Source organism: Python bivittatus, unplaced genomic scaffold (genome assembly GCF_059951505.1).
Source record: "Python bivittatus isolate LINGU-HERP-01145 unplaced genomic scaffold, Pbiv_v1 ctg000220_np1212, whole genome shotgun sequence".
Classification (NCBI taxonomy): domain Eukaryota; kingdom Metazoa; phylum Chordata; class Lepidosauria; order Squamata; family Pythonidae; genus Python; species Python bivittatus.
The window spans coordinates 15,402,659-15,429,298 of NW_028277048.1; the positions used below are offsets into that span (position 1 = coordinate 15,402,659).

At 41.4% G+C, this 26,640-nt stretch overlaps 1 protein-coding gene across 3 annotated transcripts; it reads right to left on the bottom strand.

Moving 5' to 3' along the window:
- Positions 1–2,466: 2,466 nt before the first annotated feature.
- Positions 2,467–24,041, bottom strand: STAC3 (SH3 and cysteine rich domain 3). Of its 3 annotated transcripts, none has more exons than XM_088138522.1 (11): positions 23,973–24,041; positions 16,341–16,596; positions 14,643–14,740; positions 10,559–10,616; positions 10,365–10,456; positions 9,455–9,521; positions 8,806–8,852; positions 6,157–6,248; positions 5,009–5,060; positions 3,623–3,772; positions 2,467–2,906 (listed from the first exon to the last, which is right to left on the bottom strand). In XM_088138522.1, the coding sequence occupies exons 1-11, from the start codon at positions 24,039–24,041 to the stop codon at positions 2,808–2,810; spliced, it is 1,080 nt and encodes a 359-aa protein (XP_087994648.1). In that variant the 3' UTR covers positions 2,467–2,807. The 3 variants fall into 3 exon arrangements, with proteins under 3 accessions (XP_087994648.1, XP_087994647.1, XP_087994649.1); XM_088138521.1 differs by having other exon boundaries at positions 10,556–10,616; XM_088138523.1 differs by lacking the exons at positions 10,559–10,616; positions 14,643–14,740; positions 16,341–16,596; positions 23,973–24,041 and having other exon boundaries at positions 6,157–6,242.
- Between the last annotated feature and the right edge of the window lie 2,599 nt (positions 24,042–26,640).

The following is a 26,640-nucleotide window of genomic DNA, read 5'->3' on the forward strand; positions in this document are numbered from 1 at the left end:
GGAATTTTTTTTGTTAACAGACCAAGTACCTAGCAATACATTGCTGTGGTAGATGCCCTGTCCTGCCTTGCCAACTCAAAATGTTTATCTGGAATTGTGAAGTACTGTGGGAGGAAAAGAAAATGGATTGCTCTAGCTTCAGATAGTACCTAAATTACCTGAAATGCAATTAATACTCTTGACAACTATAGAATCCTTCTGTCTTGTTCTTTAATCTTTAACATGAAATGATCAACCATCATTCTCTTTACGTATATATTTATGTGGCTTCCACGTATACTGTATTTTCTTCTGAGACACATTAGACATTTTCTTGTTTTCTCTAAACAATCCTTTCTTGTTAATGAAGATGTTTCAAACTTTCCTATAGAGATTCAGTAGTTCACACTTCCATCTGCATTAGATTTTAGCAGATCTGTAACACATAATTGCCCAATATAGTATAGCAATGATCATGGGGTTGGGGGTGGGTTAAAAGGAAAAAGCTAGTAACATTTGGGCAGGAAAGCAGATTAATAAATAATCAGTATCTTGTGGATGCATTAGGTCCACCTGGAAGACATGGGATGAAACTTCCATGAAGTACAAGGAAAGCATGAAACAAAAGTAGGTGTGGCTGCAAAATCACACACACACACACACACACACACACACACACACACTGGGGGGAGGGGAACAGGCAGCATTGTTACCTTAGCAATATCTTACTGATTTACAGGAGAAGGGGAACTGCAAGCAGTTATACAGGCAGGTGCTCAAATGCATATAACAACCAAGTATGATGTAAAGGGGGTTGATATCTTAGCAAGTTTTAGGAAATACAAGCCAATGAGTGTCACCAGAGATTTATTCAGCTTGACTTTTTGTGAAAATAGGTTTGAGTGCATCAGCGTACAAGTGTTAAAGTAACTCCTAGCATATGAGAATTCTGCACAAGAGCACGTACAAATTACTCTGCAAGGTATGAACAGGCTAGTAAACTGTTGGAATAAAGTGAAGAACTGTAGCTATTATGTACTAACTACACACACTATCTGGGCACTAAAATGCATCCATCACATGATAGGTATCCTGGTACCCTCTAGATGTTTCTAGCTATAGTTCCTTTACTATTGACCATGTTGTCTTGGTCTTTATGGTCGTCCAATTGTAGTCCAAAATGCCTGGAAAGCAACCATTTGCCTACCCTAATTTATAGGCTCTCTGGAATCATTGCCTCCAGTGATCTGAGAAAAGAGAAAAAGAGTTTTTCCTCCAGTCTCTTGTGAGACTGAATGTTCAGTATGGCAGTTTCGAACATTAAAAAAATAACCTAATGGAACTTTATTTTCATGTCCCTCCCTTTACTGAAAGATTTGTGTGTTCCAGATGAGTCTTGAGTTTAGACCTCTTTCTTTATCGCATCAAAATCCTGGGAGCAAGATACAGATTAGTCAGTGGCCTTTTGATTACCAAGTAGTTTCCCCACTTTACTGAGCTCCAGCTCTTAGGATCTTTGCATGCTATGGCCCCATAGCATGCAAACAAACAAAGGCATGGCAGCAGAAATGCTGCCAAAAATAAAAACATGTAGCACATCGGATCTCCCTCACAACTAGGGCTAGAAGAGGATAGGGGATAGTGCATGATGATGATGATGATGATGATGATGATGATGATGATGATACATCAATCAATTGCAAAAGGCAGCCTTACTTGGAACAGCTTACATCCTGTGACAATACCTTTAACACCATCAAACAACAACATCTGCCTATCCCAAGTCCTTGGGAAGGACTCAATAGGCGGATAAAAATGCCAGATCTAGTCTAAACATCTGGCTGACTGACCAACTGTAATAATTTCATAATAGAAGGAAAGCAGTGGAAGAGGACAAGAGCCAGTTTGGTGTAGTGGTTATCAGGCTAGAAATGGGGAGACCAGGAGTTCTAGTCCTGCCTAAGACACAAAGCCCGCTGAGTGACTTTGGGCCAGTCACACGCTCTCAGCTCTAGGAAGGAGGCAATGGCAAACCCCTTCTGAAAAACCTTGCCTAGAAAACTGCGGGGACTAGTCCAGGCAGTTGCCAAGTGTCAACAATGACTCAAAGGCACACAGGCACACACACACAAACAAAAAGTGGAAGAAGATAACAGGAGAGATATAAGTATCACTTCAATTTAAGGGAGCAGAGCAATTTCACAGCCTCCCAGCAATTGACAACAAATCCACAAACTTGCTGCTTTACATCAACATAGATAAGCAAGTGAGGGATAGAAAACAGTAACAGATATTGGCAAAACATAACTGAATCGAAGCCATCCAAGTAAACTAGGAGCCAGGCTCCCCCCCGCCAGCAAAGGGACAGCCATATGTCCTGGAGTAAATGCATGCACGTGTTAGTGCCACCTACAGGAGGCAGCAGCAATGACTCTTGTCATTTGTCAACTCTGCCAATCCATGCATACAATCACTATCTACTTTCTTTGCAGACAAGAAGTAGAGCGGCTTTGGCCGCATCCCAGCACCTCCATGACAAGTTCATAAAGGGACAATGGCTGAACCCATTCTGGAATCTGCCAGCAGCAAACTGCAGCGTTCAAGAGAAGCACTGAGTCCTCTCAGATGGCAGTATGATATACTTCTTGCCTTGAATCCTGGCTCATTGATACAGGCCTTCAGGCGATGTCTTAGTTCTTGGGCCACAGGCCTGCAGAACCCAGCTTCCTTGCAGAGAGGCATTGGCAGCTGGTAATCTCTCTCCAAAGAAACGCTCTGGCCTTCTCTGGCCCTGGTTGTGAAATCCTTGTGAATGTCAGGGTTGGACCTCAGATCTCCTGCAAGAAGTCAACGGGAAAGAGCCCCACTTTGCGGCCAGTGTAGACTTTGACATACCCATTCAGCTCCTCTCCTTTCTGTACCACGATCTATAGGAGGATAAGAAAACATTGTTGAGGCAGATGCCTGCTGAATCCATGAGGAGCTGCCCCACTACCTTTTTTCTTGGAAGAGTCCTTGTTCATTTATGTGGAGAGAGAGGGGGAAAAAACTACCAGTAGGACCTGAGCTTAGAGGAAACCTAGAATTGCTTGGGGGCTGAAAGTTATTTCGATGAAGTGTTAAAAAATGCTGGGTTTTATAACTATCATGTGGAATTGCCCAGATACTCAGTAAAAATCTAAGCGCAATCAGGGTCCCTTAGACTGCTCTCCTAGCTCTGGTTTATGTGGATAATTATCAGATGAAAACTCAAAGGGATCCATCCTCCTCAGTTTTAGAAGCACTGGCATGTGTGTGTGCATGGACATTTCTATATGCATAAGGGGGGGGCGTGCAGAAAGAAGAAAGAGAAGCTACTATTGTAGCATTTGTTTACTTAATGTTTAAACTGTTGCCTGTCAGAAAGGGCATCTACTTGATTCACCCTTGATTTTAAAATATAAAACTACTCTGGAGTTTTGTATGGGATATAAGACCAATTTGTAGAGAAATATGTGGCCATTTTCAGGTGAAGGTGGCCTTTCAGCTCAAGGTGGAAACATTTGTAAAAGTCATCATTGTTTTGCCTGTTCAGAACAGGGAATGTGTGTATGGGGGGGGGGCATTTATTTATGACCGAATGAAATACTTCAAAGAGACGTACCTGATCCTTTTTTAATGTAATCTGACCAATTTCTTTGTTGCCCACAAAGGATCTCATGACCTTATGCACACGTTCTCCTGCACGCACTCGGATAATGAAGTTTGGTGGAAAGTATCCGATTTTTTCTCCAATCTCCCCAACTTTCTTCCCCTAGGAGATTCATGCAGGAAGTTAAATTGTAAAGAAATAACCTGCTCAAAAAATTCCCAGTTCGATCACCACCAAACAAGACAGGATTAACATACTTATGAGGACTTTTTTCATAAAAAGCAGAGGGGAAAATTGGCAATTTGCAATGATTCCCTCCTTCAACATATAAATACACTTTTGTTCTAAAAGGAGGAGGAAGAGACCAGTAACTAATATTTTGGAACATTAGCTCTTGCCAACATGATATATTTTAATTATCCCCGTTCTTCAAAAATAACGTCAATAACCCTGCCAACTGCTCATTAAGCCATTTTCAGGAGAGTAAGTATCTTTGCGTGTTCTAAATGGGGGATATTAAAAAATATTGTGAGAGAAAAATGAACAAATTTGACAAAAGGAAAAATTTCAAAAGGAAAAATACAAAATTAATGTTACCAATTTCTTTCAACCCTTTCATGAAAATATACAGTTTTTCATAAACAGGAAGAGGTTTCATTCATAACACTTTATTGACAGAGGATGGAGTTATATATTTTGTGGGAGGGTAGGCAACCTTTTGATGGTCAGGAACTGGAGTGAATGTGTTTAGATGTTTGGGGGGGCACCATGATTTGGATGATGGTGCAAAGTAGGTGGAAATAGGATTTTCTGGTGTCCTTTCCCTTTTGGTTGGGCATTTCAGGGATATTCTTTAATTTTTTAACCCTTCCCTGACCATAGCTGCTAAAAACCAGCAGCAGAGTTTCACACCAAGTTGAAGCAGGACACGCCTGAAAACTATGAAAGCCCAAACATTTGTAGCAGAGTTCCAGAACAAACTCTTCCTTGCCCCCCAAAAAAAATCTTAGAAAGAAACTGCAACAGAAAGTCCTGGATTTCTCAGGTTTGTGACATGACCCTCTTTTTTTAAATTATTCCTTGTCCCTAATAAAATACTATATACAACCCCTGCTCACTAAATGGTTGCCCACCTCTCATTTTCACTGAATAACTGATTTCTTGGGAGGAGGGGAGCAACACTATTTTGCCAAGTTTAGTTAAATCATGCAAATGTGCCTCAAGTCACACTGAAGGAAGACTCCAGCTGGGACACCATAGTAAAAGCCGAAACAGAGGGAACCCCAAATATTTTGCTTGTGATTAACCACTAACATTTAAAAACTTTAGATTTTAAAGATTAAGAACTTTCTTCAAAAATGAACAGGTTTGATCCTGAAAGAGAAATTCTCTTCTTACCCGCCACCATTCCTCATTGGAGTCATCAACAATTGCAATTTTGTCTCCTGGGCTGAAAGAGAACGAGGACCCCAAGATGAAAATACTGTTGCAAGTCAGAGCTGCTGAACAATCTGAGTGGCCTACCAACATTCTGGCATTTAATCCTTTCTCTCCCAATTCTAAATATTTGACCAAGATGGGGAAAAAAGACATACTTCCGTGATTGTTCCGCCACCAACTCAACAAGGTAATGAGATACAGAACTTCAGCTGAGCACTAGAACATCCAGCAGCCTGACAAATGCTCTATTCTTTTCTCACTGTCTTGTAAGCATTGGTAGGATTCTATATTCATTATTGCCAGTGCCTACCTTTGCGTACACGGTGACCCATTCTACTTGTCTCCTTATCCTACTTACACTGAGACCCACAGTTAAGTTGCTGAACTAGGACCAAATCCATCCTCAGTCATGGAAGCTCACTGGGTGACTTTGGGTCTGCCAGCACTTCTCAGCCCAACCTACTTCACAAGATTGTTATAGGAAAAACTGGAGGAAGGAGTGCTATATACATCTCCTCGGGTGAGGAGTGAGACATACACTTAAAAGTAAATAATCTTCCCCAGCCCTTCTCCACAAAACAATATAAGGAAGCTGTCATGTGAAGATCTCACAGTCTTACATGAGATGCATGACTTGCCCTGAACTAAGAGGGATATAGCAATGGTATTCCACAGGGCTTTGATGTTCCTGAATAAGGAAACTTTCTTCAAGACAAGTTAGGTCTTGTTTTATTTGGGTTCTCAGCATCCTCAGATTATGCCTTACATTAATGTGAATACCATCATAGCGAAGCTTTGAGTTCCAAATCTCTTGTTATCAATGACTTGTTCAGAGACAACTGGGAAAAACAAACAATATAAACACTATCTTCATATGTTACAACTTAGCTCCATATTTCATAGGTTACTCCTAAGTTACTCCTAGGTTACCCCTCAGTCTGTGAAGGCAGGAGGCTGGCTCCCCTCTACTGACATGACTTTAACAAAGTATATCAGAAACTCAACCCAGACACTTCTATATTGGGATTTGTTTCTATAATGCAGTGATTTCAAGACTAGGTTTGGTATATTCTGACCAATAATAACAAGACAATTTCATTACTCACTGGAAATCCAAGTCATCTTTCTCCAAGGCTTTGAAGCGATAAAGTGCAATGAAGTAGTGAGACTGTGGGAACCCAGTTTGCTGTTTCTTACTCTGTTCAAAAGAAGAAAAAAAAAGTAAAGTCTCCTTCAAGTCAAACTTGACTCTTGGTGACTCATCCATGCAATGGATTTTCTTGGCAATGTTATGGAAGTGGCTAGCTATAGCCTCCTTTGGGGAAGTTCCTTTGATTTCCAGGCTAGTTTATAGCCTTGGACTACCCAGAAAGCCCACATGCAAGTAATAACCAGGGGTAATCCTGCTGAGCTAAGGGCAGCTAAATCAACCAGATGCTACCCAAGAGGAGAACAAAACACATTAACATTGATGTATTTGACAGCAGCCAGAGAAACCAGGGTCTCCTCCAAAGGGAAACAAAACCAAACAAGCCCCTCCAGGAGTTCCCATGCAAGTGCTTCCAAGGACTCATGATCTTCATTCTGCCTGCATGCATTAAGTTACAGCCATAAAGGGGCATTTTCAGTGCCTTCTGTGATGGGCTTTGTCCACACAAGGAGGAACTGGCCACAGGCAGGCATTTACTGGTCAACTAGTCACCTCACAGTGCCTGTTCCGCTGATTCTAGTCTTTACTTTAATTTTTAAATTACATTTTTTAAAAGTTACCCCCTTAACCCAAGATTTTCTGCGTGGTTTACAATAATAAATACATCCACTTTCAAAACAGTAAAAGCTGCTGTTAAAAACAATCTATCTGTGTAATACTTCAAAAACTAAAAGCCTAGGAAAAAAGTTGTGAGCGTTACGGATGGAAGACCCTCTCTGTCTCATTTCAGCCGGCAAAGGCATCAGGAAGAGAGCCCTTCAGAATGTTCTTGCTGGCTTCATTCCTTTGAAAGTAAGTCATGGGCACAACTCCTGGTTTTCTTATCCCCCACTTGCATTTACCTCACCCCCAATGGCAGCTAAGTTAAAAAATTATTTCATGACTGTGCTGTTCTTTTGGAAACTACAAATTTAAAGAAATGAGTAGGACACAAAGGTTAGGGATATTTATACCACATTGCCTTTTTGTTTTCATGCTTATGGACTGCTATAAAGCCACCAGGGCATAGTTATGATATTTTTATTTTGCTCTCAGGTACTCAGGTTGTTGTTAGAAATTTTTAATGCTGGCCAAACCCAAGTTCTTTCTATATAATTAGTCTCAGCATGGGCAAGGAATCAAAACAGATTATTCGTAGGTGTACAAATAAACATGTTTATATGAGCATGAGTATGCATGCACAGACCTTAAAAGTGGATTTAATCCACCTACGGAAAGTAGGATATCATGCATGATCTTAGGGCTTGGGCTGTTCAAAATCTTGTAGCCACCCAACCTCACACCTCAACAGTCTGCCCCCGGAGGTGCGATTGGCCCCCTCACTCCTGGCCTTCCGAAGGACCTTGAAGACCTGATTCTGCCACTTGGCCTGGGGTGGGAAGGGAACATCTCAAGCAGGGAGATGGCTAGCCCCATAGTGGCCGGCTGTCCCTGCCCTGATTTTCCATCATCTTGGAATTTTTTTGTTTCTAGTATTGTTTTAATTGTACATATGGTATGTATTTTATATATATGTATAGTTTTAATATCTTTGTAACCCGCCCAGAGTCCCCTATTGTAGGGGAGATGGGCAGGAGAGAAATCCAATAAATAAATAAACAAATAAACAAATAAACAGACAGACAGACAGACAGACAATATAGTCCATAGGTCTTTCTTGAATCCTTTTTGTTCGTCTGTTTATTTTGTTTTGGTCATAAGGATTAGAAACTATATTTGAAAACAAGTAATTTATTTGGTGTACTGGACAACTATAGAAGAATACATATTAATCATGGTGTTGACAGATTGGAGATTTGAAGTTGTCATGAATGTCTTCAATTCTAATTCTGCTGGACTAAAATTCTCTCTCCTGCTATAGAGAGAACTGTTTTCCCTGAATGGGGTGAGGTAAAATGCATAATCACCCAAGACCAGAAGTAGATAGACCAAGGCAGATCTCACCATTATTTGTAGTAGATAGGCAAGGCTTTCTAATCCTCAAGTAGTAACAAAGTGATTCCCCTTCCATTATACATAAACTAAACCACTTCGGGGTAACCAGGAATAGATTTTCTGAAACCTATTCTGTTCTTATGCTAACATGTGCCAAATTCTTTAAGCATGTATGGATGAAGTTCTGATTAGTGGAATCTGAGGTCTTAGGAAGGGAAGCAAACAAGCATGCTGGAAGTCTGCGCAATAGAACTCAAGAAACTATTTGATTCTGATCTTGGGCTTGAGAGAATACATGAGTTGAACAGCTTAACATCAAAGGGCTAAGTGTCTATGGGCCATTTTCCTACTTTTTCCTCCATGCAGTCCTTTACATTAATATGAATTGTGTAGGGAAAATGACAATGCAAAGTTGACTATGCAGGAAAATACAGCCTGCAGCCATTTTAATAATCAGAGCAGCAGCTTTGGAAAAATGACCCACAGCAGCATCACACACTTGTAGGATTTGGAGACAAGAAGGCTTGCAGTCACTGTGCTCAATCTAGAAGCAGGCAAGCACATTCTCTCCCTCCTCCCCTCTCCTATGCAAGAGTAAAGGGGCAAGCACCTTGTCATCTGGTGCATTCTTCTCCACCTTCTGTCCTTCCGGATTTCCTGGATTCAAAACAAGCAAGCAAGCAAGTGAAGTCTACATTCAGATGGGATAAGATATGGAGAAAAGCAGCGTTCAGACAGGTTCCCCTCTCCCAGGGCATTGAGAATAAAATCCCACAAATCGTCATTTCCTTTCCTAGGTTTGTTTCTACGCCTAAAAGGGAGATTCATAAATTAACCCCCTCTATCTGTTTTCTCTGCTTTCCCTGTATCAGTCTCCTCCCTGTTTACAGCACTCACAAATTTAGTTCTTTATGAGCTTGATTCATTGCATTCATCTCAGTTTTCATCTTTTCATGTATTTTTTTCTAGTGGAAGGATAAAGTTTGGCTAACTGGCAGCACCTAGCTGAACTTCCACTTAAAAACCTAAGCAGAATCACACCTGGTTCTAGTTGAGCAACATCTGGAGGGCTATCAGTTGCCTCTCCTGAGAAGTCATATGGCTGAAAGTTTTAATCTGTGGGCACCAGGGTCCCATGTCTTATCAGCGATCTTCTTGCTTCTTCTGTACTTTGTGCACATGAGCAACTGTGTGCTGAACAAATATGTAGACCTAGGGCCCTAGAGGCAGCAGATGTTCTGAAGTCTGTGAACACTGACCTCCCTCTGGTTTGCCACTTTCTTGTTTTGGGGCTTCTGTTTCTTCCTCCATCATGGCAGCCAAAGGCTAAAATGTAAAAAGGAAAATATATCAGGAAATATTCATTTGGCAGTATTTATATCCCACCAGATATAAATGCACAAACAAAATACAATACTGACTAACTCCTATCCTTAACCTAGACTAAACATCAAACCTTTGACTAGATGGTTGCCTGCAAGTTCTCTTTATGGAGCACAGAGCTATAGAAAAAGAATGATTTTGAGCCTCTTCTGAAATCACAGAAGGGTAGAACCCAAGATTACCTACAGGAGCAGCTTATTCCATAGCAGAGCTACTAAGGGAAAGGCTGCCATAGGACGCACATCCTTTGTTACTGACTGCAGTGACACAAGTTAAATGAAACTGTAGGATGCAGAGTTCCCAGCATCAAGGAACTCTGGATGGCAGATTAGTGCCTTAAGGCATTATTATTATAACAATGTATTACTTTACATAAAGAAAAGTGCAACTCAGACAGAGGGCAAGATTTCCAAGTGCCACAGTCTCCCAAGAGCAGAAGTAATACGTAAGTTAAATGTATAGTAGCATAGACTTAGGCACTGAGGAGAAGAATAGTTGAACATTTTAAATATGGTGGATTACACAAACTATTTCAGATGGGGGTGGTGAAAATGTGGCCCTCCAGATTTCACTGGGCTAAGACTCACATCAGTCCCAGCCAACATTAGTAATGGAGAGAGACAATGGGAGTTGTAGTCTAGCGATATCTGGAATGCTACATATTCCCAGCGTTTGCTTTAGAGCTACTTCTATCTTCATCCATTATTCCAGCCTTGAGAATCTCTTATGAGATAACATATGCACCACCCTTATATGCCGTGATGTTTTATCATACTGGCTTCCTACATTTTTTTTGTTATCCTGCCCTTTCTTGCGCTCCTTGTTCGCCATGATAACGCCTGACCGTAGCGTCTCAAAGACAGGGTCGTTTCGGTTAGCTGTGAAATAAACAAAAAAGTTGTAAAAATTAGAAAGGTGTTTCTGAGGATCGAAGATCACCAAGCAAGCATTAAAGTCCTATTTGATGGCTAACTTACCACCTGCGAGTTGTTGGGCGCTGTACAATGGAGAGCTGTAAGCACGGCGGAAACCTGGAGGCTGAAGAGTAAAGATAAGGGTTATATACAGGCAAGAGCATTGCAAAATGGAGACGAAACCCACTGTTCTCCCAAATTATGGAACTTAGTGGCAGAGGCAGCTATTATCCTCGAAAGGAATCTCTAGCCTTAGTCTATTCCCTTGCAGCAAACATTTTCGTAAGATGCAGAAAGAAGTCTTCTGCTGATTTATCAGAAAGTCTAGTGCAAGAGTGGGCAAAATGCAGACTTCCCAAAGCTTTGGCAGTAGCCCATAAAGCCTTTCCTAAACTTGACACTGTACTGTAATTTTCAGTGTGATGGAAATGGGAAATCATTAAATACATGGAATATTAATTCATTGCATGTAATTATTATACACTAAATTAATTTTATTTTTGCCCTGCCTATGCCTACTTCTAGTCAACTTTGCAGAGCAGCCCCTGGTATTTTACTCTTTTACACTTAAGTGTTGCCCTTGAAAAAGGTTGTGTGTCCTGCAATATAGAGACTATTGTGAAATCCCAAATTGGAAGAGAAGGATTTTCCAGAAGTGAAGGCCAATTACATCAGCCCATTCCATTAGATCCAGCAGGGAAGGCGTTATGGGTTCCATGGTCAGGAACTTGCATTTGGTGGGTCCCAGGAGGCGGGCTTTCTCTGCCGTGACGCCCTCCTTGTGGCACATTCTCCCCCCTGAAGTGAGGCTCGCCCCTTCCCTGCTGTCATTTAGGAAGCCCCTCAAGGCCTGGTTGTGTCATCAGGCCTGGGGGTCTTTGGGAAGTGGAGATGGCTCCACTGTAATTGATATTCTGCTCTCTCCCTAGGGTTTGTATGTTTTAACATTTTAAATTTTTAAAACTTCTGTTTTCATTTTAATAATCCCTTTTTATCTTTTTATAATGATTCTTTTTATCCATTTGTTATTTTATTTTGTTGTACGCCACCCAGAGTTGCTTTGTGTGAGATGGACAGCTATATAAATGTGACATATAAATAAATAAAATAAATAAATAAGGGCCCTGGTTGCAGTTGTTTTTGCATTTCAATATTCAGGAAATGCTAGCCCCTATTGATTGGACCTGCTAAAGAGAAACCTAACTGTCTGGCTTCACCCACATGACCTATGCTGTTGTTCTAAGACTTTCTCACCTTTGTTTGCTCTCATTTATGTCATCACGTTCACTGTGATCCCTGACTGGCTAAGAACACAGAAAAAAAATTGCATCCCAAACCTCACAGGACTGCATATAATACTGGGGGAAAAGCAAAAAGAAAACACAGCTGATTCTCTGGGGAGCCATTTGGTTTCCTCCAAATATGTGAAAAATGTTCATAACCAAACTTTCAGTATGTTTATAAAGAATATGTCACTAACTGCTTCAGCCTTTACTAATATACAAAAATGCTGCATAATTTGTTACCTTACTCACCCACTGCTCCCCTCCAATTCTGCATGGGGGAATTGCAGTTTCAATCTATCAAAGGCACTGCTTTGAATCCACACTAAGAATTGGAATCCATTTTTCAAAAAGTATAAAGTCCATTGTAGGGCCAGTAAGTGTACTTTCCCCCCCACATGAATAACATTTCCAGTTGACAAATAATGTAATCCTTATCTACATTGTAATGACTGCACATTTCTACTTTTTATTCTGGCATCTAGAGAAGCAGTGAAATACATCTATTTGAGGTAGTCACTTCCAGTGATTGATATTCAGATTGTGCATTATTTTATCCATGTAGAACAGTGTTGTCCAAACTTGGCCACTTTAAGATGAGTGGACTTCAACTCCCAGAATTCTCCCCATGCTGGCTGGGGAATTCTGGGAGTTGAAGTCCACTCATCTTAAAGTGGCCAAGTTTGGACAAAACTGAAGTAGAACACGTGTGGCAAAGGAGCTCCTAAATCAAGGTGCCCTAGTTAAAATTTTCACAGCACTCTGGACCCCAGGGTTGATACCACCAAGAGCACTGGACACAAGCACAAGAAGAACTGATGCAAGATAAAAATGGCAGCTCTTCCGTGTAATCATTTAGAGGCTTCAAGGCAAGCAGAGCTGCTGAGTCAGATTACAACATACAAACTCAGCCATTAATCCAAACCCACACGCAAAACTGTTGGGGAGGCGAGAAACTATGTTCTTGGTTCTGATCTCAGGAATCTTATCCAAGTTTGTTGTCTCTTACTAGCAATAAGAGAGCCAGTTTGGTGCAGTGGTTAAGGCATCAGGCTAGAGACCGTGAGTTCTAGTCCCGCCTGAGGCACAAAGCGTGCTGGGTGACCTTGGGCCAGTCCCCCTCTCTCAGCTCTGGGAAGGAGGCAAGGGCAAGCCACTTCTGAAATCTTGCCGAGAAAACTGCAGGGACTTGTCTAGGCAGTCGCCAGGGGTCAAAAACGGACTCAAAGGCGCACCCACACAAATACACACACACACACAAAACCCATAGCAGTAAGGAAACAGCAATCTGCTCCCCGGGCCAGAGCTTTAGTAATGATTTCCTGCCGTACTTTACCAGGCATAGCAATTTAGATCAACTCTCCAGAAACTCAACCACATCCAGTAATAATTAGAGGCTTCACAGATGCAACATGGCTGAATAAAATGTCTTATTGCAGGTAAAGCTGCAGAACACAGGAATCAAACCCTATGATATCTGAATTCCAGGGTTAAATTTTAGGAGTTTCCTCCTCACCCTGTCTACTCAACCGATTATTGGCCATTCTTTTCACAACCTTGAGCACTAGAGACACAAGTTCTATGTTTATATAACAGTTCTGTCTGGCTGGAGATCTATGGATTCCTGTCAGTCTCAGCCTTGCTCCCCCCCCCTTTTCTCTTTCCTCTCCCTTTTTAGTCTTGGAGGTGCCAGATGTGCCCCCCCGCCACAATGGTCATGGGAGAATGAATGGCATTGTGCCCTTCCTTCTAGTTCCATTTCTTCCCTGGCTGGAGAATTCTCTGCTTCAAAACTTCCTATTCCTTCCTCTCCTGCCTGGGGGGCTCAGAGGTGGGGAAGAGATTTTTATTTCTTATTTGAAGTTGGAGAAGGTTTACCCCTTTGACTCCCTCCCTCCTGACACCAAAAGCAGGAAGAGGCAGAGTTTTTATTTCTTCTTATGAGGAGCGCACACACACCCCCTTTCAGAATTCTCCCTCTCAGCTTTAAAGGGCGCAGTCCTCGTCTCTCTCATTACTTGTAAAAATGTCTCTTTCTGTTCTCCCTCTCTCCACCCCAGGCAGAACTGCTGGTAAATGCAAAGCCAGAACCTGTGATCAAACTGGTGATTTGGACATGTAAGGGAATGATGGAAACTGGTTATATTTTTGGTGTGGCTGAAAGATAAAAATTATTTTTCAAAACAGCTTTGGGTCAACTCTGACCACTGAAGAGAAAGGGCCAACATTGGCCATGAAACATTAACATCCCAATTTTTTCATAAAGCTGTACCACGTAATAGAGCAACATTTACAGTTTTCCTAAACACTAACTCCATTCCTTTAATTTTCTTATTGGTAGCCATCCCACAAGCTTCATGTTATGGATTTTTTAAAATCATCAAATACTGATGGATCCAACCCCAAAGTAAATGGCTTTGTTTCCCCATTCCTTTAAAAAACGCTTTTGCAATATTCTCAGCTCTGCTACTATATTTTAAAATGTATTAACCTCAGCAATATACAGTACCTGATCCCACCCTGGATCCAATGATAATACACACAGACCAAAAAAAAAAACAAAACTCTTCCAATGTTATCTAATTTTATTCTAGCTGTGAGCACTCAGCCTGAAATAGACCGGTTCTTGATCATACAGCTTTTGTTACACTCAGTGATTAAAAGCAGCTGAAGAAATCCTGCTGTTTTCAAATTAGCATGCCTTTCTGGAAAAAGGTTATCTCCCTTCTATATCTCAGTGTTTTCCACATTTCTTCTAATGGAGCAAACACAGAACCCAATCAGCAGCCTGCCGTATTGGATCATGTTATGGACAGCAACTGGCAGAGGGCAGGAACATGGCACTAGGGCGAAGAAGGGGCACTTACAATCTTGCCAAAGCAGCGCTGAAATTCCACGTAGCTTTGGCAGTGATGATGGATGTGAGTTTTGCAGTTCTTGCATTTCAAGCCATATTTGTTGTTGACTACAAGAGAAAGAAAGGCAATCAGTGGCATTATGGGCTAAGGTGTTCTCTCCCTCCCCCCCCCAAAACATTCTCCCCATTTCTGGAATCATACAATAGATAACACCACAGCATGTCTTCTAAATGAGCCAGAGAGAAGCCATTTAAAAGCATAAAAAGAAGCCATTTGTCTCCCAGACGGAGGGAAAATTACTTTCAGAAAAGACTATAGGATAAAACATCAGCATGTCCTGAATATGCTTCCTTTTGGCATTTTAAAACGTTCTGCCAGAAACCACAGGGGGAAAATCTATATATGTTCGGTTCTATCAGAAATGTAGCCTGGAGAATCATTCTGGCAACAAAGGATTTCTAGCTTTTACCTTGAGACCCCCGCCCCCCCCCCCACCTCATCTTGGCCTCCTGGACAGAAAAGTGCAGTAGAAGGCCGCTTGGTTGGCCTACGGCCTGGCTTGAGCAAGTAAGATGTTCCTACTGTAGTGCCATGTATTGGACTGCAATTCCCCCCATGCTCAGACACTTCTCTTCAACCCCAACAAATTCCTATTTCTCTTTTATACGGGAGGAGAGGACTGACATGGGACTGCCTCCATTACGAGTTGGCTCTAAGGTCATCATCATTTTCTCAGCAGAGGGAACTAGGTTTGTTGTAAAGGAAGAAGTAGCCTGTGTTACTTTTAAAAGTGGGCCAGTGCAATGCATAAATCCTGACAATGTTCTGAAAGATACTTTTTAAAAAGCAGTATGGAAAAAACAGAAATATCCTCAGGCGTACTTTCTTCCCTTTTGGCTTGGCTTTAGATGCACCTCTTCCGGCAACCATCCTGAAGGATGAAATTGTGGGTGATTAAAAAGGCCACTGCTTTCAGAACTGAGGGGCAGGTAAGGTTTGAATTTACACTTAAGTATCCAGGGGTGGCGGTTGGAGGCAAATGATAACACGTGTGTCATAATGAAGATGACCCTCTTTATGTACTTGTACCAGAGATAATGGCACAAGTACATGACTGCATTATTTGCACAACAACATCATGATGCACCTGACATCACTGTAGCTGTGAATGTCTATGAGTTCCTTCTGCCATTCTTTATAGAATCTTCTTCTACCATGCATAGTTTATTATGAAAGAGAGCCAGGGACTTTTTGAATTTCAGCATGGCTGCAAGAGATAACTACCTACATTAAACTATTAAACAACCACCACACAATGTGCACATGAGCATATACCAGTCTCTGTTTCAACAGTTAGCTTATAATTTTGCCACTGGTCATAAATCATAATCTGTAGCTTCTCCCTCCATTTGAGCAACTGCCCCAAATCATATGCCTCCTAGGACCACTCAGATCTTCACTGTATCCCACCACCTCACTTTTGCTACTTTTTTTCAGGCATGATTCATGCATCTTTAATAACTGCATGGCATATAGAAACTCAGCAGTGAAGTTCCCCTAGCACAGAGATACACTGAGAAAAAGAGCCATGCCTATTGGATCTCTGCTGTTCTTAGGGGCCCAGGACCTTGCCAAGAGGAGGATCAAGCAAACCCCCAACCACCATCCTGCCCTGCTTGCAATTCGCTCCCCTCAAGAAGAACTCACGGACAATCATGCGGGCACAGACATCACAAAACTTAGGTTTCTTGAAGTAGTGATCCTTGAATTTGTGAGGTCTGTCATTAACTGGTCTCTCCAGCTCAGGTGGTGGCTCAGGCTCTTCCTCCTCCTCCTCCTCTTCCTCATAGATGTAGTAGATGGGTCCCCCTGAGGGGCTGACCAGCTCCCCGTTGGCTTGTGGCTCTTCTGGGGTGGGCTCTTCCATGGGCTTGCGCTGGAAAAGCTGCTTTAGCCGCTGCAACTGAGGATCCAGGATGGGATGGGGTAGAATGGGTGGGTGGGGTGGACAATCAGCATTGCAATCAAGAAGCTTGGCAACCATTGGAATTGGCATGCACACTCCCAACTTGTCTAGCCCCAAAAGGCAAAGGAATGGAAGAGGGGTTCATGGCAAAAACAGGGAGATGAGAACCCCAATTCCTGCTTCTGGGATTTTTCTTCCAGAGAAAATGTAAACAAATGTCCAGTGTAAATATACAAGAAGCAGCAAAGTTGCAACATGCGACTGCATGGAGGCTGCACCACAAAGCTCACTATTTGCGTGTAGTGGTTTTCTTTTCCCATATCTCCAAAAAATAACCAAGCTGTTGGTGTGCAGTAGTGAAAACAGGCCTAGATGGGGAACCACAGCACATGAACAGCATGCCATGTGGAGCTTTTCCATGTAGTGGCATTTCAAGCAGGACTAGCAACCAAATTAAGTTTTGTTAGTTGATTATCTTTTCAACCCAATAATCAACCATTGGTAATCTACCATCTAGTTACTATACTGTATATTCTTTACCTATATCATCCCAGCAAGCCGTAAAAACCTTACAGAATCATTCATTCATTCATTCATTCATTCATTCATTCATTCATTCATCATTCATTTATCAGGCCACCTGACTCCTAAATGATTCTGAGTGGCTTACAACTGAAAACCAACATGCTAAAAGAAATACAGCTGATCAGAAGAGCAACATACAAAAATGTTCATATTATGCTCATATTGCATATTAAGAAAGTGTTGAAAACAGAATTTAACTAGGGGCTTCCAAACTAAGAGAGTCACACTCTTAAATTTAATGGATTATAACATTCTGGATTTTTAATTGGTTTAACAAAACTATTCATTGATTACAGAAATGTATTTTATTTTTGCTTTTCATTATTCCTTAGCACAATCAAACTAACCTTTTACTCACAGGCTCACTGCTTAAAAGCAGCCACACTGATTAATCAATGGGAGGTTTTGCTGGTTAATCTATTCGATTGGCAAAGCTTTCATAATATACTTTGAGCCTAATGCTGCGTGTAGATATACACTAGCTCAACAGTTAAGCTACTAGGGAAGGGCACTTGTCACTTTTGATGGGAATGTAAATACTTGTTTTGCTTAACAACTCACAGGATACAAGTAACACCCATTTAATTTTAGCTATTTACATCCCATTTCAAAGATATATAGATTAACAGCAGAAGTCAACTATCCACAGCATTAATTGGTTAGTCCAGCAGATCAGGTAGAACAATGTCAGTAATCCATCTTCCTGTTTTGTCCATTAGTCCAGCTTTTATTAGAGACGTATATACTTTTAATTGAATAAATAATACATATATAGCACTTGGAAAATAGTAAAAAAGGCAGACAGCTTCACTGAGGAAAGAGGGTAAGCTTCTGAATAATTCTTCTGTTCACTATGTTGTGTGCAGTGGTAGTGGGAGGGGGGAACTTGCTCACCCCACCTGAGAAAGTAAACTGCAGTAAGTCCTCATTGCTATGCACATTTATATGCACCCGTGTTGTGCTACTAATCCCTAAGCTATTGGTACAGTAACTTATTTCCACAAGGGTGATGGTCATCGTGACCCTGAGCAGAGCGATCTGTGCAAGACCTGGGGCAGGAGGATGCTTTACTGGCTCAGATATTGCTTTTGTACTGAGGAGGGCAGTCAAACCAGCAGAGAACAGAGGATTCCTAGGAAAGGTACAAGCTGAAAAAACCAGAGTCAGCAAGGAGAAAGCAATGGTTGAAACTTGACATGCAGCCCTTCTCCTAAGGCTAAGGGCTGCTAATACATGTCTCGGGGGGAAAGCAGCAAATGTTCATTCGCCTGCATATATTTATTTATCCACCTCCAGGTCTCCTGAGATCCTGAAACTGGGCAGTTTAATGAAATGTGGAAATTCTTGCAGCATTTGTGCTCTTGCAGCAGGCTTCTGGCACCAGAGAACATATGATTATCCAACACACAACACTCTGGGCTCTGTCCAGCATCTTTCAGAACAAAATATTGGAATACGGATCCTGTATCAAGAAAATACGTTCCTTTATGCATGAGCAATATTTCCATCTGTGTTATTCTGCAGGGTCTCCTGACCAGGTAGAAGGGACTTCATTCCAATGTTCTCCTTCAAAGTTTCCATATACAGTGGGGCAAAAAAGTATTTAGTCAGCCACCAATTGTGCAAGTTCTCCCACTTAAAAAGATGAGAGAGGCCTGTAATTTTCATCATAGGTATACCTCATCTATGAGAGACAAAATGGGAAAAAATCTCCAGAAAATCACATTGTCTGATTTTTAAAGAATTTATTTGCAAATCATGGTGGAAAATAAGTATTTGGTCAATATCAAAAGTTCATCTCAATACTTTGTTATATATCCTTTGTTGGCAATGACAGAGGTCAAACGTTTTCTGTAAGTCTTCACAAGGTGTTCACACACTGTTGCTGGTATTTTGGCCCATTCCTCCATGCAGATCTCCTCTAGAGCAGTGATGTTTTGGGGCTGTCGCTGGGCAACACGGACTTTCAACTCCCTCCAAAGGTTTTCCATGGGGTTGAGATCTGGAGACTGGCTAGGCCACTCCAGGACCTTGAAATGCTTCTTACGAAGCCACTCCTTCATTGCCCGGGCAGTGTGTTTGGGATCATTGTCATGCTGAAAGACCCAGCCACGTTTCATCTTCAATGCCCTTGCTGATGGAAGGAGGTGTTCACTCAAAATCTCACAATACATGGCCCCATTCATTCTTTCCTTTACACAGATCAGTCGTCCTGGTCCCTTTGCAGAAAAACAGCCCCAAAGCATGATGTTTCTACCCCCATGCTTCACAGTAGGTATGGTGTTCTTTGGTTGCAACTCAGCATTCTCTCTCCTCCAAACATGAGTTGAGTTTAGACCAAAACATTCTACTTTGGTTTCATCTGACCATATGACATTCTCCCAATCCTCTTCTGGATCATCCAAATGCTCTCTAGCAAACTTCAGATGGGCCCAGACATGTACTGGCTTAGGCAGGGGGACACGTCTGGCATTGCAGGATTTGAGTCCCTGGTGGCATAGTGTTACTGATGGTAGCCTTTGTTACTTTGGTCCCAGCTCTCTGCAGGTCATTCACTAGGTCCCCCCGTGTGGTTCTGGGATTTTTGCTCACCGTTCTTGTGATCATTTTGACCCCACGGGGTGAGATCTTGCATGGAGCCCCAGATCGAGGGAGATTATCAGTGGTCTTGTATGTCTTCCATTTTCTAATTATTGCTCCCACAGTTGATTTCTTCACACCAAGCTGCTTGCCTATTGCAGATTCAGTCTTCCCAGCCTGGTGCAGGTCTACAATTTTGTTTCTGTGTCCTTTGACAGCTCTTTGGTCTTGGGCATAGTGGAGTTTGGAGTGTGACTGTTTGAGGTTGTGGACAGGTGTCTTTTATACTGATAACAAGGTCAAACAGGTGCCATTACTACAGGTAACGAGTGGAGGATAGAGGAGCCTCTTAAAGAAATAGTTACAGGTCTGTGAGAGCCAGACATCTTGCTTGTTTGTAGGTGACCAAATACTTATTTTCCACCATGATTTGCAAATAAATTCTTTAAAAATCAGACAATGTGATTTTCTGGATTTTTTCCCCCATTTTGTCTCTCATAGTTGAGGTATACCTATGATGAAAATTACAGACCTCTCTCATCTTTTTAAGTGGGAGAACTTGCACAATTGATGGCTGACTAAATACTTTTTTGCCCCACTGTAGCTAAGAACTGCACCTCTTGCCAGGGTCCACTTCCATTTCAATACCTTCAACCATCAATTCCTCTCTCTCTAGGGACTTCATGGCAAACCAAGAATATTAAACCTGCTAAAGGTCTATTTCTTTGGTGGGATTTCTGACACTGTTTGCATAGCACATTAAACCATGCTGTGTTTAACCGCTGAATAAATAACAATGAGCTGGATTTGCAGATCTTACTAAGTCAGAAACAAACCAACCAAATACATTTTGGTTTAGTGAAATGTGTGAATCAGGTCACAAATTTGCCTTCAGCACTTTCCACTTCAGGTCTAACTAGGATTACTTCTAAAAGTAGAACTGCTTGTATCACTTCAGATTTAGGTTTCCAAAGTCCTACTAATTTGGTCTCTTAACTGAAGTCTGTATGGAAGGAGGGCTTGTAAGTCTTGTTACATATGCCTTCAGTTCCCCTCTCACCTCACAGTCAGTGGCAATTCCCCTATACAGTCATAATATTTCATGATATCTAGAGCTTACCAACCTGTTACAGGGGAAATGTCAGGTTTTGCCTTAACAGAAGACCCAAGGCATGTAACGAGAATGAGTTATACTGTTCATCCATCACAGTTATTGCTCAATGAACAGAGTGGCAAACAGAGAATCTCAGTCCCTTGTACAAATCTGACTCATACAATTAATTCATTACTTGGGCATTGGATAAACCATTTTTAGCTTTTACCATCCTTACCTGCAATAAAGCTATCAAAATAATTATCTGATTTAAAGGGTTTGTTGTAAGCATTACAGAGGATGCACATGAAACACTTTCTCAAAATTACTTAGGAATATTATGGATGCAGGGGTCAAATATAGAGAAGAAAGAAGACCAGATTGCCAAAGATATTTCTAATTGGAACCCACATTTTTAGACTTGGCTCTTAATTTTTTTCAACTCATATTCCTGTTGTTCTTTCACTAATCATCCATATATCATTTTAATGTGATTAAGTGACTTCATTATGCCAATTGTGGAACAGTTCTGTAAAGTGGAATGTTGTTCTGATTCCATTGATGCAGAATGCAGATCGAAAAAGAATACATGTTGCCTAAACCTGCATGATAAGCTTATTCTAGTGTCACAATCTGAAATCAGGGTCCAACACTTTTTCGACAAGCATCTAATATTTGCTATAGACCAGTGAAGGAGCTTTAAGTCATTTTACCATTGTGAGTTTGGTTATCTTAATTAAGTAAATGGACCCAACACTAGCAAAATAAAATGTCACTTGATAGTTGGAATTCCTCCTCTTCTGTGGAATGGAACACCTATCAGAATAGGACAGATGGGAAGAACAGCACAAGAAACAGAAGCACCTTTTGAACCTGGAGAAAGGCAGAGATCTGACAGTTCAGACCTATAAGTTTAGCTGGATTGGAAGCAGTTGGTGGAGTTACACTCATGTTTTGGGAATATAATGAAGGGACAGTGGGTTTGCAGCCTGCTTTTTTATTAATTCCATTACTTTTATATTTGCAAATAAGCACGGCTATGTAAACATTCTAAGTCTCCAATATTGGTGATCTCTGTCATGAGAGAAGTCGGAGAGGACATCTTAACATTAGTTTTTCAGAGAGATATGATTAACTGTTGAAGAAATTCCTGTCCCATAAAGTAAATATCTTTCTAACTCCTGGGAATCCCATAGAAGTATGGATTCTGTACTCTTCCAAAGATTGCATCACTTACAAAGTTCCATAGAGCTCTATCAAACAGAACACAATGTCATAAAAATATTCAATTTCAGACACACATTCTGATTTGCAAGGTCTCTGCTCATTATTTTAAATGCAGGAGCTGAATAGGGTGCACAGGTAAGAATATAAATTAATCCCCAATTACCATGTGTCATGGGCTTATTTGATATACCATAGGTTTATTTAATCCAGCATTTTTCAGTAGATCCATAATCAATTCATAGTGGTTTCATATATTGCAAGCCTCGTTGACAAGAATGTGTGTGCCCACATGTAATGGCTCACTCTTCTACCATTTGCACTTCCGTGCTAATGTCTGGGACTCACAGAAAGAAAACATGCTTTTATCCAAAAGTTAGCCCATCTTTCCACATGTAAATCCTCTTAGATAAGCTTGCTAAACTTTTTTGTAGTATCAAAACTTATCCATTCTCTGCCAGCTTTTATGAATTCCATGAACCTTTAAAAGATTCCAGCAATTATGCAGTTCCAATACACGTGTATGCTTCACTAGAACAAATGTCCACCAGTACAGAAATCTGACCTCCTTTTTGCAAAGTTCCACCATGCTGTACAGCTTTCCACCAGGTTCCAATTTCATTCCTAGATTTAATGTTGCCACTTAAATAGGAATTGGGAATGTGCTTCAGGTACCTTCAATCCATTTTTTAAGCAAAGGGGAATTCTAAAGGCACTCAAGGTTTGTACTGGCAACTTCAACGTCAAACAATATTGGTACCTGGATTTGAAAGACCACCATATAGAAGTGGGGCAAAGACTTGCTAAATTCTGCCCTAGAGATAGGATTAGATCTAATGGGTTTAAGCTATCAGATGACAATAGTTTCTTGAGGGCAAGAACAGTTTGAAAATGGAACCAATTATCTTGATACGGGTGGGTTTTTCCCCCACTGGAGATCTTCAAGTTGGAGAGGAGCTATGTGATAGGATAAGGCTTTGGCTTTACTAGATCATGCTAGGGGACTGATTACGGGGCCTTCGAAACCTTCTCCTATTGAACTAAACTACTAGTTTATCCCCATAGATGTTTCTATCTGGCATGGTGTGTTGTATCAGAATGTGTGTTCTCATAAGCAAGGTGGTATGGCAGAACTGTGCACTGCGCAGAAGATAAGAGAAATCCTTACAGTGTCTGTGCCACTGCCACCATACCATTATAGGTTGCTTTGTAGGCACCTTTCCTTTTTCCTCTACTTAAAAAGTAATTGTAGCCAGCTCAGATATCTCACTCACACCCACACAATTGTCTCAATCTAAGTGTAGTACATGTACTACATTATTAACAACTTGTTCTTCATAGCATATTGACCTCTATTCAAGAAAACATGTTCTCAAAAATCCCATTGGCAAGTCTTACATAGCTATTTTGGATCACAGGAAAGAAAACTTTGCCAAATTTGAGGTGGGATAAGTGGCACCAATGGTAGCAACTTTAACCTTTGGTAGAAATAATCGTAAGGAGAAGTTATCTTCTCCAGTCATAAAATACAATGCATTAATTATAAGAAAATGTGTTCTTCATGGACACAGTAGATGTGGTTTAGGATAGGTTGCCTTTAGCCTTACTCCAAAGGACAGGATTGGTTGCAGCTACCATGGCCAAAAGGCAGTCATTAGAAGGTTCTGGCATCATAGGATTTTCTGAATAACTGTCCTTCCGGAGCAAATTTTCAACCTCATGCCTTCCAGATGTATTAGACTACAACCCCCAGACTTCTCAGCCAATAATTCAATATATCCAGAGGACAGGAGGTTGAAAAAGACTCCAGAAAGACCCTATGGCTGATTGTGAAGGAATCAGAACATAGGAGTTGCACCCTTACCCTCTTAGAATAACCAACAACACTTACCCCTTCTGGAGATTTCCCTCTTGTAGATGTGGGTGATGCTGATGGCTCAAGAATCTCTTTTTCTGTCATACTGCACAAGAAAGAGAACAGATGCAAAGATAAAATGCAAACATAGTAAATATTTCTACTCTTTGCAAAAAATAGAAGCCAGAGTTTGATCTGGTTGGGTCCTGGTACCCGTTCAAAGTATATACTTTTGACACACTAATAATCTGTAATTCCCCACTGTGAGGAAGCTGACGCTTAAATGTTACAGGCCTGTTTGGAAATGCAAATACTCACATTGGCTGAGATTTAAACCTAACCCAGGTTTATCCACCAAATGTGATTTCAGCATCAAAGCGTAAGTATAATACTTATAAAAATAGTTTTGAGCACATGGAGAATGGCTTTCATTCCAATATCTATTGCCCCCTTTTAACTGGTACATTAGAGACAATACAGAATTCATCACACCAGGAGGGAAATAATAACGCCTCAAATATATACAATCATGAGCATCGTGTTGCATCATTTAATTACTAATGTGAATGGGAAAACAAATTACTAGTGCCTATGGAACATTACTGCCTTATTAATCTGCACAGAATTTTTGTTTTGAGAGCAGAGCAAAATGCCACCCCAGCTTAGCTTTACAAATTTTATTTTTCATTACCTCAAAAGCTTTTTTCCCAGTACACATTTTTGAAACTGAAAGCAGAGCTAACTGGATCGACACATATTTCAGCCTTCCCATGTAGCTTCTTTAATACATTTATTATATGTTGAAAAAGCAGTCTGCCACAGTTCTATCCAAAATAAATTCTCTGTCTCTAATTTTATGGACAACTTCTAAAATATGAGCAATCCATTGAGTTTATGAATGGGGCGAAAACCCTACTCTATGATGAGTAATCAAAACTTATATTCATAAATGATTAAGGAGAACCCCCATCTGTTCCAAGGTCATTTCTCAACTAGCAACTCATAGTATCTTCTAGAGCAGGGTTTCTCAACCAGGGTTCCACGGAACCCTAGGGTTCTGTGAGAGGTCACTAGGGGTTCCCCGGGAGATCATGGTTTATTTAAAAAAAGCAGAGACAAAAACTGAACAAAAATCCTCCAACTTCCAACACTGGGTTGGCCTGCTGGAGTGTGCGTGGACCCCAGGCGGAGGCAGTGATTGTGCACACAGGTGCAAGCTGGAGGTGAGCAAGGTGCAAGCCGAGGAGGAGTGAGCGTGTGAGAGAGATGCATGCCACCAGGGTCTCCACGCCAGGCTCTCCTTGCTGGCACATGTCTGCCTTTCTGCAGGCACGCAACCCTTTCTGCAGGAACACCACCCTGGGGGGCTCTGTCACAGGACGGGCACAGGAGATCCAGGGTGGGGTTGGCCTGGGCACCAGTGGCAGCAGGCACACGCCTGTCTTTCAGCCTGGTGGGGGGGGGTCTGTCTCAGGGCGGGTGCAGGAGATCTGGGGCTGGGCTGGCCCGGGCAACAGCAGCAGCAGAAGCCATTCACAAAGATGAAGGGGATGGGGAAAAGGAAAAAGTGGTAGTGGTGGTGGTGGTGGTGGTGGTGGTTGTAAAGGCTTTGGCATCAGGGTGCCAAGATTTCAGGAGAGGTTGAGGAATCTAAATATTAAGGGGAGGGGTGTCGGAGGTTGCAAGGCATCAGCCCCCATCTAGTTTTGCAAAGGGGTCCTTGGGAGAGGAGGTGGAAAGAGGGAGGTGAGAAAGGAGAAGCTGGATTTGGGGAATGAGGTGTTGGTGGTACAGGGAGGAGGCCGGCCGACCCAACTCAGCATATCTGTGTCCCTGCAATGCATTTTGCAGTTATCATTCATGACAATTTGATATATTGCTCAAAAACTGTACACACCCTCAAAGTAGCCCAGAATAGCCCAAAAAACCACAACCCACAAAGGCCAAAAATTTCCCATTACTGATCTCTAAAACTCAAGTTTGGCCCAGAATTTGAGCATTTGTGTGGCAAAAAACAAACACAGGTTTCACATTAAAGAGGTAAGTTCCATGCTTTATTTTTAGTTTAAGAACACTGTTAATGCATATATGCAGGCCTACGCATGAAATGAGTATAATAATTTTGTAACTTCTGGCCTATATTTGAGCCTGAGTGTGCAGGGGTTCCCTGAGGCCTGAAAAATATTTCAAGGGTTCCCCCAAGGTCAAAAGGTTGAGAAAGCTGTTCTAGAGTCATCCAATCATCAATGTGCCAAAATAATAGTAATGACAATGGGCTTTATATCACTTCATTGATAGATTATCTATTAAGATGCTATAAGTCATTAGTGGGGAAATGGCCTGAGAGGGTTTCAATTCTCTTCCCTTTAGGAAGAAAGGACACAATCATCTCCACTTAGCCCAACAATATTCACTGGCTTTCTTGTCCCCAACAGGAAATGCTGGGGATGAACTAGAGATCCACTACACGCAAAAAATCTGTTCTCACCATAAGCTACAGTTTCTCCTTTTTAATTTGAGAAATTAAGCAATTTGGGGACAGGAAACATGTAAAAAAAGATCCAGATTGGCTGGAATGTCTCTGGCAGCAAATATGACAGTGTCTTGTTGAGCTTTAAGAAATTTATGACGACATAAACTTCATTGGAACTATAGCCTACTTCATTTAATGCATGGAGGATTATCTTGAGATGGGAGTATAAAG

Coding starts and splice junctions, on each gene's coding strand:
- STAC3 (XM_088138521.1), bottom strand. CDS start 24,041: ATGACAGAAAAAGAGATTCTTGAGCCATCAGCATCACCCACATCTACA. Junction 10,617..14,642: donor AGCGCTGCTTTGGCAAGATT/GTAAGTGCCCCT, acceptor TTTACTCTTCAG/CCTCCAGGTTTCCGCCGTGC. Junction 8,853..9,454: donor AAGTGGCAAACCAGAGGGAG/GTCAGTGTTCAC, acceptor TTTTGAATCCAG/GAAATCCGGAAGGACAGAAG.